Below are 13,651 nucleotides of genomic sequence, written 5' to 3'. Positions count from 1 at the left end.
TCCAGCGCCAGTCTGTTTCAAAAAATAGGGGAAGGGATCCTAAATTCCAGAACCGTTGGAATACAAACTTGAGTCCTTGTTCCAAGTTGTAGTCCACCGTTGGAAGCCAGTCGGACCGTTCTCGCCACCCAGAACTGAAAATAACCTCCAACCCTCCCTAACCACCCCCAACAAACACACACTCGCGGGCCTTCAGACTCACGCCCACCCCGCGGTGCTTCCCTTCGCAGCTGCGGCAGTGGGCCCGGGAACTGTTATCTGAAAGGCCGGCACACCGCGTTCCCCTCAACTCCTCTGCCATTTTCTGGACCTGAGTATTGGATTTGTTTTGGAGGCCGAAGTTTTAGAACTCTCAGGCGAGAAGAGGCGGTTTGTAATTACATGAATTTATTTCTTTATGCGCACGCAATTTTTTTCACTTCCAAAATAAAAGCAGACACAAAAGCCTGAATATTCTCTCCCCAAACCTCTGGGATGAAGAGAGAGATTTCCGTTTTGTGATTTTCTCACTTTCTGAGCACCAGTAAGGACGGCTTAACACTCAACGCCTGCTAAATACTTAGTAACCATCTTATTTTGGGAGCTAAGGCCATTTAAAGAACAGCCTTTTTGTTTTGAAAAAAAATGCTAATAACTCTTGTCTTTTCTGGGTACAAAAAGTGCAAAAGTCAGCCAGGCGTGTCCAGCTCGTTTGCAGACATTTACAATTAGGAGCGAAGGTTTCCTCCAAGGTTAGTTTTTCTTAATGAAACTCTCTCGGAGGCTCCGCGAACTGCTCCACGTTTGGGATACCTTGGGCTGCGGTGGGGGTGGGGATAACCGGAGGAATTTACAGGGAAAGGAAAATATTAGGGGGGAGGGGGCTGAGGCGACCAGGACCAGCCACGTCGGAGTTCATTGTGTCCACCACTTCCCTCTTCCGGCGCGGGCGGAGGAAGGGGCACCCGGTTGGTCTCCCGGCGCCTTCGCAGCCTCACTCTCGGGGAGAGCCTGGCACGTAAGGGTCTGCACCCGGGATAGGGACGCATCAGGGTTTGGGGGAGATTACTGGAACTATTAGAGAAGATGAAGGCAAAAAGGAGATGGAAACGGCCGAGACCGCCCGCCCTCGCCGCCAGGGAAGTGGACTAATGAGAAACACTCTTGCAGGCACAGTGTTCGCACGTGAATTTAATTACCCCATTTTTAGGAGTCGCTTTCTCTTCGGATTTGGGGTGGGTTTTTTTCTCCCCCAGTTAACAGAGAAGCGAGGCCGTTTCATTTACCCCTGACTCTAGGGAGTGAGAAATACCCTCCTCAATTTGGCCAAGTTAAGGGATGGGATTAAAGTCAATGCTCCGTGCCCCTCCCCGTTTTAATTTCTAGCCCTGGACTTGAGCTGGGGCCGCCTCGCTTTGGGTCTTGTAACTCTGCTGAGCAGCCCCGCCGGGTGGGTTACCGAGGCGGGGCCCGGGGCGGTGGCCAGGAAGCAAGGAAGGCAGGCACCCTGAAGGACTCATGTTGAGTCCCGAGGCCAGCCGCTCTGGTGCAGGCCTCCCAGCTACTGGAGCCGCGGGGTCCCTCAGGCGGGGCTGCCTTTCCGCAAGCAGGGCTCTCCTTCCACTGATGCTGCCTCCTGCTTTTTTCCCCAGCTGTGGTTCAGGGAGTGCCACCAGGCTTGCCGAGCTCAGCATTAGGGCCTTGGAGGTCGCAGCACAGGGCTAGGTCGCCTCGTGCGTCCGCCCCGGGATGGTGATTCCCGACTCACAGTGAACAGTGCACGCTGGGCGCGTGTGTGCGCGGGCTCCAGCGGAACACGCAGCACAACCAGGCCCTCCACCCCTTTGCCTCAGGGACGGATGGCTGCTCCCTCTCCGGCCGCCCCTGGTTGGGGCCCTCGCTGGCGGCGCAGCGGAGAATTTGGGAGCTGCCCCGGCGCCCTGTGCTCGGGTTCGGCAAATTTCAGGGGCCCACAATAGGCGGTGCCCTCTCGGCAGCCTGTCCCTGCCTAGCGCGCTCGGGTAGGGGCGGTGGAGGCTCTGTTTGGGACGGATACTATGTTGAATTTGACTTTTCGCAGCCGGTCCCGGGGTAAACTCGCATCTCTGGGAACCGCAGGGATTATTTACAGGGAGCTCGCCAACCAAACACAACAGTCTAATTTAACCTTTCCAAGTCCTCATAAATTTTTACAGCTTGGAGCCACGGCGAGGAAAAAGAATCTGTTGGTGGTTCCCAACTTCCCACCAGCCTGTGTGGCTTCTGAAACAATAACTCCTTATGAAATATCATAAATATAGATTTAAATACAGTAGAGCGAGAATGCGACTTGGCTGCTTTTTTATGGCTTCAATTATTGTCTAATTTTATGTGAGGGGCTCCGCTGGCCGCACTCGCACGCGGGACCCGCGTCTTGCTGATGGCGTGATTAATTGTGGTATAAAATAGTCCGGTTAAGAACTGTGTGTCTGGTGGTGGCGGTGGGAGGGGAGGGAGGGAGTACAGAGGCAAGGCCAGATTTGATCTTTTAATCTTCGTTGGCCACAATTAAAACAAACCCGATCGTGGAGCGCCGCGATCCCTTTGCATAAAAACATATGGCTTTTACTATAAAAATTATGACTGCAAAACACCGGGCCATTAATAGCGTGCGGAGTGATTTACGCGTTATTGTTCTGCTGGGCGGGCACGTGACGCGCGCGGCCAATAGGGGCGCGGGCGCCGGCAACTTATTAGGTGACTGTACTTCCCCCCCTGGTGCCACCAAGTTGTTACATGAAATCTGCAGTTTCATAATTTCCGCGGGTCGGGCCGGCAGGCCGGGCGCGGGGCACGGCGATGGCCACCACCGGGGCGCTGGGCAACTACTACGTGGACTCGTTCTTGCTGGGCGCCGACGCCGCAGACGAGCTGGGCGCGGGCCGCTACGCGCCGGGGGCCCTGGGTCAGCCCCCACGGCAGGCCGCCGCGCTGGCCGAGCACCCCGACTTCAGCCCTTGCAGCTTCCAGTCCAAGGCGGCGGTGTTCGGCGCCTCGTGGAACCCGGTGCACGCGGCGGGAGCCAACGCGGTGCCCGCGGCCGTGTATCACCACCATCACCACCACCCCTACGTGCACCCCCAGGCGCCGGTGGCTGCGGCGGCGCCGGACGGCAGGTACATGCGCTCCTGGCTGGAGCCCACGCCCGGTGCGCTCTCCTTCGCGGGCTTGCCCTCCAGCCGGCCTTATGGCATTAAACCTGAACCGCTGTCGGCCAGAAGGGGTGACTGTCCCACGCTTGACACTCACACTTTGTCCCTGACTGACTATGCTTGTGGTTCTCCTCCAGTTGATAGAGAAAAACAGTCCAGCGAAGGTGCCTTCTCCGAAAACAATCCTGAGAATGAGAGCGGCGGAGACAAGCCCCCCATCGATCCCAGTAAGTGTCTCCTCCCGCCAGACCGGCCGCCGCCTCCACGCCGGCCACCTGGATCTGCCGGCCCACCAGCTTTCTCTCAAGCCTGCCTTCGCCCTCTCTGGGAGCCTCCTGAGCAGGGACCAGGAGCCAGGAGCCAGAAGCCGCTGTTTGGGACGCCTCGGATAGGGCCCCAAGTCCAGAGAGCAGTGACAAGTGGGCCCGCGGGGCTGGGGGGAGGGGAGGCGGCTGCTACCGAGAGAGGGGGCGGGGCGGGCGCTGCGGGCCAAGCCAAGACCAGCCGCCCCTTTCTCCGGCTACCCGGGACCAGCACAGAGATACTTTGGGCCGTTTCTTCGAAAGCAGCGCGGCAGAGAGAATCTTTTGTGCGTCTAGATTGTCCGGGAGCAGCGACAGCAACTGCAGCCGGGACGCTAGGGGAGAAGGCCAAGTCCCTCCAGTTCTTGCCTTCAGCCAGTGGCGGCGTAAATCCTGCCCAAGATGAGGCTGCAGGCGACCGGGCCACGAGGGTCCCCCTGCCAGATTATTCAAATACAGTGGAAAAGTGATCAACGGCCTTGGGGCACCCAGGGGCACTATGCCGGCCTGCGCAGCTCCCGTGGCCTTCCAGGAAGCTGAAATAAGGAGCGGGGAGAGTAGAAGGAAAAGTGGGGGAGAGAAGACACAGTGTCAGTGAGAGGGAGAGAAGGATATTAATCCTCCTACGTGAACACACGGCAGCGTGGTTTCTCCCTGCCTGGCAAGAAGGAGATCTGTTTCCAAATTTCACTCGTTATACATGTGCGGAGAGTGGGAGGAAGGAGGAGGAGGAAGGAGGGCCTCAGAGGGGAGGGGGATCCGAGGTTTTACTGCGTGCAATTGTAAGTGACCGTCCCTGCGTCTGTCTGCCAGGGTTCCATTGTGTCCAAGACTCAGCCGCCTTCCCTAACCAACTCAGCATCGTCCTGCACTTAGGTCGAAGACCCCTGGAGGTTCCCTAGCCCCCAGCGGAGGGGGGTGTGTGCTTCTCCTCCTTCTAAATCCCGTCTCTCTCCCCGCAGGCAACCCGGCCGCCAACTGGCTCCACGCGCGCTCCACGCGGAAGAAGCGATGCCCCTACACGAAACACCAAACGCTGGAACTGGAGAAAGAGTTTCTGTTCAATATGTACCTCACCAGGGACCGCAGGTACGAGGTGGCCCGACTGCTCAACCTCACCGAGCGGCAGGTCAAGATCTGGTTTCAGAACCGCAGGATGAAAATGAAGAAAATCAATAAGGACCGAGCGAAAGATGAGTGATGCGGCCGGAGTTCATTTAGAAAAGAGCGAGCGAGCTAGAGAGAAAGAGACGGACTGCCTGTCCCCTTCTCCCACCCCCATTCCACCCCAGCCTCCACCACCCCGCACAAAGGGGCTCTGAACGCCAGGCCTCATCTCCCCCTGGCAGACCCTGCTCAGGCTGGCTCCTTGGCCTCTGCCGTTTTGATGGAGGAGGTATTGTAAGCTTTCCATTTTCTATAAGACAAAAAGGGGTGGGGGGGAATTAGCACTAATGGCTGCGTGTGCTAGCTTGTATATATTTGGGGGAAAAAATCTACCTGTTCCCGACAAAACAAACAAAAAAAAACTACCTTTTTATAATGCACAACTGTTGACGGCGAGCTGTATGGTTTTTAGTCTGTGTAGTTAATTTAATTTGCTCTTTGTGCGGCAGAGCGATCTGCTCAGATACTTGAACACTGTGTTTTATTGTGGTAATTATGTTTTGTGACTCAAACTTCTGTGCTGGGTGACGCACCCATTGTGTTTGTGAAAGCTAGAATTCAATTTGAACTCAGGTTGTTTATGAAGGGGAAAAACAGTTGCATAGAGTATAGCTCTGTAGTGGGATGTGTCTTCTGTATAACTAGGCTGTTAACCTTTGATTGTAAACTAGCTGTAAGGATTTCCCAGTGAAATAAAATTTTTATAAAAAGAGAGAAGGTGTTCTCCAGGATACATAGATTCATGGTTTTCTCCACTTTTGAAACACGGGCATTTTCATCTCTATGTGTTCTATAGACCTGTCTTGTCCATTGTATATATCATGCACGTATTAAAGAAAAAGTAATCAGACAAGCTTGAATATTGGTTTTGCACCAGACCAAGAGTGAGGAAATTCGGAGCTATACAAATGTGCAGAAGGTTACTACCTATGGTTTACTTTTAATTTTAATTGGGGGGAAATGAATGCTTATTGTAATGGAATTAATTTTATTGATAATAAATTATACACTATGAAACCGCCATTGGGCTACTGTAGATTTGTATCCTTGATGAATCTGGGGTTCCCATCGGGCTGAACGTACACTGTATATTTTGCAATAGTTACCTCAAGGCCTACTGACCAAATTGTTGTGTTGAGATATTTAACTTTTTGCCAAATAAAATATATTGATTCTTTTCTACTTTTTGCGGGTCAGCTCTTTGCACCATCTTCTCCAGGTGGGAGCCGGGTGGAGTCTCCGGGGCGGCGGCCGGGCTGGGGAGGAGGACAGAACCTCCGTTTTGGCCCCGGCGGCGGGCTTTCGGGGACCGGGACTGGCGGAGGCTCCACGATGCCTCCAGGCCGACCGCCCGGCGGGGCGGGCGAGCAGCGGAGAGAGGCTGGGGCACCGAGGCGGCGCGGCCTGCTCCCCTCTTTGTGTCCGTTCGTTCCCGGGACGGCTGCGAGGCCTCTGAGGAGCCGGGCTGGGGTCCTGGGGATCGCCGGCCCCTGGCAGTGAAAGACCACTTTTTCACCTTGGCGCCCCAAGAAATTTCCCAAATCCGGGTCCACGGAGACTCCTGGGGCTTCCCCTGGGCTGGGGGGCCATGGGGACCAGGAGCCAGAGCTGAGGGCCTGCCTCCCAAGGAAGGCAACAGGGGCCCGGCTGCCCCAACAGGACCCCGGGACAGACATTTGGGGGTTCTCAGGGGACCGAAGGCTGGCGCCCCTGCACCCCGCGTCCTGTCCGGCTCGCCCGGGGGATTCCGGGTCCTGCCCCGCAAGCTCCTCCAGAGCACAAGTCCTGGCAGAGGCAGAGCCCAGGCAACCGGCGAGCCCGGAGCGCCATAAAAGAAAATGAGGGCTGTTACCATTTATGGGGTGTAAAGGGCTGCGGAGGCCCCAGGGTCTTCTAGATGTGGCCAGAGGGTTCAGCCTCATCTCCCCCCTTTTCTTTTCTCGCCCTTCCCACCTCTCGTCCCCATCTCCCAGCCCCCACCCCCTGCGACTTCTGCGAAGTTATCTGCGTTCGGGCGCGTAAAAGGGGAACCAGGGCGCCTGGGCATGGGGCGCCCCCTCACACCCCCACCCCCACCCAGCCGCCAGGTTGGGACGCCCTCTGTTGTTGCAGACAGAAGGAACTTCAAAGAATGGGCAGTAAGGGTGTGCCATAAAGGCCGGGTCTGCGAACTGTCTGGAATTCGGCCCTTAATGAGTTTACAACTGTCCAGCCCCTATTAAGATTTTCCACCAAAGCCTTTTCATTTGTTTGGTCTGTCTGCCGCCGATAAAGCGGCTGCGGAAACAGCTTTCTTTTATGGGCACTCTTGGCAGCCTAGATTCCCGGCCCCACGCAGCCCCCCGGGGACCTGGCCCTCGCCCCGCTCCGGGAGTGGGGCGCCCGGCGCGCGGCGGCTGCTGACGAAGTTCGGGCCGCACCGCTGGGGCTGCAGTACCAAGGCGCGGCCAGCAGATGACAGTATGGCTCCACGCAAGAGGCGACCGCGCCGCCATCTCCCGCCGCCGCGACCCTGGGAAGTTCCTAAGATGTCGACTTGACGCGAGCCTTCTGGAATGGGAGCCTCAGATTTGAGTGAACAGCTGTGGTATATTTTCGGTGCTGGTCACGCCGGGCCAGAAGCCTCGCTGGGAACGAAGCAGGCGGCGGGGGCTCACCGGACTTGCGCGGCTCGCGTTCCCTTTTCCCCCATTGCGGGGGCCTAGCGCTGCGGGGCTGCGGGGCTGCAGCTCCGGGGGCGGAGACGGCTCTAGTAACCGTCCCCAGCCCGGGACAAGCCTCGGGGCAGCGCGGCGCTCGGAGAACCAGGCTGACTGGCAGACAGACGCAAGGACTAAGGCTTACGCCCGCGGAGCTGGTGACCCCCCCAGAGGGTGTGCAGAGGATGCACACTGGGGTCAAGGGTTCCTCCGCAGCCGGGAGGCCCCCGAAGGCTGCGCTCCGGGACAGGGCCCGGCCAGCCAGCGCCCGCGGGCTAGCCAGGACCCCGGACTCGGCCGCCTTGAAGACGTGACAAAATCAGGCGGCTGGAAATTGGGTGTAAAGGCGCTTTGGTTGACTGTCTAGGGTGGGTCTGGCGCCTGAGTTCGTGGGATGGGGAATCCTTGGGGACAGACCAGGAACTGCTTTGGTTATTCTAAAATAAATGCGACATTTAAAATAATTATAACCTCCTAGCTCCCGGATAGGAGCTCACGTCGTGAAAGCCGCCCGGTTTTCTCTCGCCTCCGACTTTCCTCGGCAGTGGGAGTACTGAGGCTACTCTGGCGTCCCCTGCTCAGGAGGAGAGAGGGGACCCCAATCCAGGCCCAGCTTATCCCCGACCCTGGAAGGGGAGCACGCCCCGCAGCCTTCCCGGAGGCAGCCCCGAGCTCGGGTGCGAGGATCAGCCCCGGGTGCAAGATGGTTTCAGACGGAAAACGCAACAGCAAACAGAGAACCTTCGAAGCACCCCGGAGGCCTGTGAACACGGCACACGCGGTGCATTTATTTGGGTTGTAATAGAGTGCGCCAAGCCCACAAAATGTTTACAACCTGCTTCTCCTCTCTGTACACGCTGTAAAACCGGGGACTGGACTTAGGCTGACGTCTCTCCCGGGTGTTTCTCTCTCTCTCCCTCTCCTCCCTTCTCTGTTTATATACACACGTTGGTGTTACAGACACACGCCTTCATTGTATTTCCTTATATAATACACAATATTTCACAGCATCCGATTGTAAGAAGGGTTTTATAGCTTCCCCGAGAGCCGCCGGTGGCCGTGTATCCAAGCCGCAGATACAAAGCTCGATTTGTGTCACTACAAGTGAACGGCAAAGGAGCAGATCGGTAGCGACCTCTTCTCTCTCCCCACCGATCGCGCAGGCCCCAGGTAGGTGCTGGCCGGCCCGGGATCTCAGAGGACCGCCACGAGCGGCCTCTCCTGCCCTTGGCCGGCCAGTGGCTGGGAGGCGGTTCTCCATGCTCGGCTGCCTGGGAGCGGCTTCCCTGTGAGCCGCCCAGCCCGGACCCCGCGACAGCCCGAGCTCCTTCGCACTCGTCAGGGATGGGTCTGTGCCCGCAGCGACCGGGGACCGCTCAGTGGATGGAGAACCGACGCGCGGCTCGCGCGAGGGGCGCGGTGGGAACGTTTAGAGAAGCAAATCGCCAGCCGCCCCGCTCCCAGCAGGTTCCATTCGCTGCCCTAGAGCCGAGTTTAAAGATTGAGGACTATTTACTAACAAAAAGCAGAGGACGCATTCCGCTCGGGTAGGTAGGAACCCAGCTCCAGGAAAGCGGTGGAAAATGTCTACCTAAAGATTACTGGCCTGATTAAAACCCCGCCTACACTTGCCTGCTCCAGGCCGAGCGTCAACCAGTATTTCTGTGTATGTTGTCACACATAACACACTGCATTTGTGTCATTTCAGCCAACTAAGAAGGAAACCAATGGCTCGAAAACACGCCATTAAAGAGACCTTATTGAAAGCCTAACTTTGGCCTTTTCGTTTTAAAAACCCTGCCACAGAAGGCAGGAGAGAGACAAGCAGCGCAGAAACGAAAGGGAGGTCTCGGCACCCGCGGGAGTCGGCCCAGCTGGCTGACTTGGGCCCGGTGAGGCCGAGGTCTTGCCGGCAGTATCTGGATCATCCTTGGCCCAGGCAGAGGGGCAGCGCGTCCTGCCAGGGCCGCTTGGACCTGCGCCGGACAAAACCCGGGCAGAGATGAGCCTGTGACACGGGTTGCCAGCCCTCTTGGCCTGGACTGCGTTCCTTCCTGCACTCCTCGAAATCGCTCCTCACTCGGTCTGTCGGGTCGCCTCGCTGACGGCAGGTCCTACTTTAAACGCCATTGCTGTCGGCCGCTCCAGCCACCAGAGTCTAGACAGACGGCGGCGGCGGGGCTCGGTTCTTTCTCTTTGCATCTTGCTCTGTGTCACCCGAGGAACAATTTATTGGTCTAAAGCCGTCTAATTCCGCCTCTTTGATCTCCTAGCCTACCTCTTGTTTGTGGGTCTTCCTTTAACTTTCTTAGATTTTTATTTCCTGCCAGAAAGCGATACTGTTGGAATATTTGGCTTTTTCTTCCCTACTCGGCTTGCCCCCAACATTCTCCAACCCAGACACGCTATCATCCTGATCCGCCATAAAAGGCATCCCCGGATATTGCACCTCCCCCACGGCCCCTGTACTCCCAGGGGAAACCACCGTGGCCCCACCTGCCGGGACAGCCCCAGCCTTCCCACCCACGCCCCAGGGCGGTCCACTAGGCGAGAGCTGGGCTGCGGTGCATCCGGGTCTAACCCTCACGCCGCTTTTGTGCTCCTGGGACCCCTGAGAGGGTGCGGTCTACGGGATGGCCTGGACCCTCTGAAAGTGATGAGGAGCGCTTTGTACACGAGGAAACAAACTCTATAATTTAGAGGAGAATTTCCGGGGCAATTCCATTGTGAGGTCGGGTTTATGGTGTGCAATCGAGCTGAGCAGTAAAAGGCGTACTGACCTGGCGGCTGGGCTTCCAGCGCGGCCTGGGCAGTTTATGAGGCGCTTAGAGGAAGGATTCGCCCCACCAGCCTCCACGGAGCGGGGGCGGCAGGGGCTTCGGCTGTTCCAACCCTGCGCAGGGTTTGGAGGCTTGAGAAGGTAAGCTCCGTGAGTTGGGGGCCTGGATGTGAGGGAGTGAGTGAGTCTACTGTGCGCTCTACTCTCTGCCAGCCAGTCCTTGGAAAGGAGAAGCCGCCAGAGCTGGGTGGCCTTTTCGGGAGGAGCTCCCTATCTCTTTTTGGGGTCTCCAAAAGAAATGGAGATCCATAGTGGGCTGCCGTCCTCAGGCGCCTGGGCTGCCCTCTGTCTTCTCCAAGTTGGCTCTATAGCAGGTATAGCTTCCAGGCATCCAGGCCCATGAGCAGCTGGAGGAGGCCCAGGGGTGGCCGCGGTGACGCCTACCAGAAACCTCAGTGTTCTAGGATTACCTAGAAAGGTGCGGGGCCTGAGGTTCCTCTAAGCTGGGGGAAAGAGACTTGTTTCCCATTCAGCCAGGGAGAACTAAGCATTTCGGGGAGGACGAAAGAGTGCCAAGCCCCTTCTCGGGCTGTCAGAGGCCAGCCAGGTGCCCAGGAGCTAATGCACAGAGTCTGCGGAGCCAGCGTGTCTAGGAGGAGGGAAGGGAACCCCATGTTAATAAATCTGTTGGCAAATGAGGCTCATTAATAGATAAATATTTCACTGCTTCCTCTAGGGCGGATAAACAGTGCGCCGCTGATTAAGGAAAGGAAGCTGGGAGACCTTGACTTTATTCGAACCACATGGTTCCAGTTTGCGGTGGCATTCTCTCTGCAGCTGGAAGCGACGCTGCGCCTGCCCCATCTGGATTGGAGTCTAAGTCGGTTTATCGCCCACTGGATCTGGGCGGGGTAGATGTGGGCAAAGAGTCGACTTGCCCAGAGCTGAGATTTGCCCACCAGGCCACCGTGGGGGGCGGGCGGGTGTGCGGGGTGCAGAGACCCTCCCTGGGCTGGGTCACTGGGCAGAAGAGGGGCAGGGAGGATCCCCAGGCTTGGTCCAGGGTTCGGTAATAGGCAAGAGGGGGCTGTGCGGGGTCGGCCCCGCGCGGCCTGTGCAGGCCAAGCGTCCAGGTTGGCGGCGGGCCGAGCGCTCTCGCGTAGCCTGGGGGTCCTTTTCACGCAGGACGCGCCAGGCGGGCCTGGCGCGGGCAGATTCGTTGGCCACATATTTGAGCCTCTTCCCCTTCCATTCTAGGCTGCCGCGGGCCCCGCCGAGCGAGACCACCTGTGAGGGCTGCTGAGATTGGTGGAGGCGGTCATGTGGGCGGTCACGTGTTGCGGCGAGCTCGGTCCAAAAGAAAATGGGGTTTGGTGTAAATCTGGGGGTGTAATGTTATCATATATCACGCTACCTCGTAAAACCGACACTGAAAGCTGCCGGACAACAAATCACAGGTCAAAATTATGAGTTCTTCGTATTATGTGAACGCGCTTTTTAGCAAATATACGGCGGGGGCTTCTCTGTTCCAAAATGCCGAGCCGACTTCTTGCTCCTTTGCGCCCAACTCGCAGAGAAGCGGCTACGGGGCGGGAGCCGGCGCCTTCGCTTCGACCGTACCGGGCTTGTACAATGTCAACAGCCCCCTCTATCAGAGCCCCTTCGCGTCCGGCTACGGCCTGGGCGCCGACGCCTACGGCAACCTGCCCTGCGCCTCCTACGACCAAAACATCCCCGGGCTCTGCAGTGACCTCGCCAAAGGCGCCTGCGACAAGGCGGACGAAGGCGCGCTGCACGGTGCGGCCGAGGCCAATTTCCGCATCTATCCCTGGATGCGGTCTTCAGGTAGGCGCAGCCGCTAGGCGGGCCGGGTGGGCGGGCGGACTGGGAGCAGGGAGCGCGGGACTGGGGAGCAGAGAGAGGCGGCTGCGAGCCGGCGGCCCCGTGACTCCTGGCGGCGCTGCCTTTCTGGTTTTAATTAGAGCTGAGGCGCCATAGCGTGGAGAGCCCACAGCATTGTATGTAAATGAGGCTCATAAAACTTTTTATGGCCCAATTAATGGGTTCGTACCTCGTAAATTTATTTAACTCCATTTGCCTTGGAATTTTAACGTTAAGTTTGTTTGTTCGCTATTCTCTCTTTTTTCCCCTCCCTTTCTTCTGTCTCTCTCCCTCCTCCTTTTCCTTTTAGCCTGGCTTTTCTTTCTCAAAAGCAGGGAGAGACAAACCCTTCAGGGCCCCTCTGTGCTAGGGGCCATTTAAAGGCGAGAGTGGGGGAGCGGGGACAGAGGTTCGGAGCGCCCTGGGAAGGTCTGGGGATGGGGGGCGCGGGCTGCTGGGGAGAGAAAGCGCCCCTGGAGTGCGGGCCGCCCGAAGGTCGCCCACTTGTTTAGCAAGGCGGGGAAGCAGCCCGGCTCGCCTTTGAATGGCAAAAGCGCAGCGTCTCCCACTTGCCCACACTCTATATTTACAATTTCCCTTTGTCAGGGGGAAGCAGGACATTGTGGAAGCCTAGCCGGCTGGAAAGGGCGGTTGTAAAGTTGGGATTCTGCGCCTTCCCTCCTCACAGAGCTGCCTGCGGGTCTGGCACCGCAGTTGGGATCTTCCACTAACACTCCCGGTCCTCCCCCAGCTCAGTTTGGGCGCGCAGGGCAGAGGGGGACGCGCTCCTGGGTCAGGGCCGGGAGGAAGGGTCGGGCTTTGGGATGGCGGCTTGGCTAATGCACTGCTCTGTCTGTATCCCTGTCGGCTTGTCTGTCCGTGCGTCCGCATGTCTGCTCGCAGGGCCCGACAGGAAGCGGGGCCGCCAGACCTACACGCGCTACCAGACGCTGGAGCTGGAGAAGGAGTTCCATTTCAATCGCTACCTGACGCGGCGCCGCCGCATCGAGATCGCCCACGCGCTCTGCCTCACCGAGCGCCAGATCAAGATCTGGTTCCAGAACCGCCGCATGAAGTGGAAGAAAGAGCATAAGGACGAGGGTCCGGCCGCTGCCGCAGCCCCCGAGGGCGCCGTGCCTACCGCCGCCGCCACCACCGCCGCCGACAAGGCGGACGACGAGGAGGACGACGACGAAGACGACGACGACGATGAGGAGGAGGAGGAATAAGTGGCCGAGCCGGGGCCCTGCCTGCACCACACAGTCGGGAAAGCGTCTTTAGAGACTCGCTGATTTTATTTACAAAAGTAGAAAAAATAAAAAAATGTAAAAAAAAAAAAAAGCCCTGTCCCCAACCTGCACCCCATCTACCCCATTACCCACTTCAACTCCCAACTTTTCTGGACTGAGCAGCCGCCTAGACTGGGTCTCCTTGAGGATCCCCTCTGCCTCTGAGGACCCCTGACAGACACTCCCCCAATCCCGGGCCGCCAGCTCTGTGCTGGTGCAGAAAAGATACTACCTAGCACAGGCCTCCGTGAGAGGCACCCCCAAACTACCTATGGGCCCAGCCCCAGTGGGCCTCTACTCCAAGGAAGCCCAGATGTGTTCCAACACTGGCAAACACCCAGCAACCCCCCCCCCCCCCCCCCGC

The 13,651-nt window shown here is 57.8% G+C and overlaps 2 protein-coding genes across 3 annotated transcripts; both read left to right on the top strand.

The window, feature by feature from the left end:
- The first annotated feature begins 2,492 nt into the window (after nucleotides 1–2,492).
- HOXA9 (homeobox A9) lies at nucleotides 2,493–5,821 on the top strand. The gene is made up of 2 exons (XM_046669234.1): nucleotides 2,493–3,397; nucleotides 4,435–5,821. Exons 1-2 carry the CDS (start codon nucleotides 2,818–2,820, stop codon nucleotides 4,671–4,673), a joined length of 819 nt encoding a protein of 272 aa, XP_046525190.1. The 5' UTR covers nucleotides 2,493–2,817; the 3' UTR covers nucleotides 4,674–5,821.
- Nucleotides 5,822–7,797: 1,976 nt separating this feature from the next.
- Nucleotides 7,798–13,339, top strand: HOXA7 (homeobox A7). 2 transcript variants are annotated; one of them, XM_046669198.1, is made up of 4 exons: nucleotides 7,798–10,258; nucleotides 10,854–10,997; nucleotides 11,375–11,962; nucleotides 12,902–13,339. In XM_046669198.1, exons 3-4 carry the CDS (start codon nucleotides 11,584–11,586, stop codon nucleotides 13,225–13,227), a joined length of 705 nt encoding a protein of 234 aa, XP_046525154.1. In that variant the 5' UTR covers nucleotides 7,798–10,258; nucleotides 10,854–10,997; nucleotides 11,375–11,583; the 3' UTR covers nucleotides 13,228–13,339. The 2 variants fall into 2 exon arrangements, with proteins under 2 accessions (XP_046525154.1, XP_046525156.1); XM_046669200.1 differs by lacking the exon at nucleotides 7,798–10,258 and adding an exon at nucleotides 10,275–10,595 and having other exon boundaries at nucleotides 10,854–11,962.
- Nucleotides 13,340–13,651: the final 312 nt, after the last annotated feature.

Source organism: Equus quagga, chromosome 8 (assembly GCF_021613505.1).
Source record: "Equus quagga isolate Etosha38 chromosome 8, UCLA_HA_Equagga_1.0, whole genome shotgun sequence".
NCBI lineage: Eukaryota > Metazoa > Chordata > Mammalia > Perissodactyla > Equidae > Equus > Equus quagga.
This window is presented reverse-complemented; position numbering and strand designations above follow the sequence as displayed.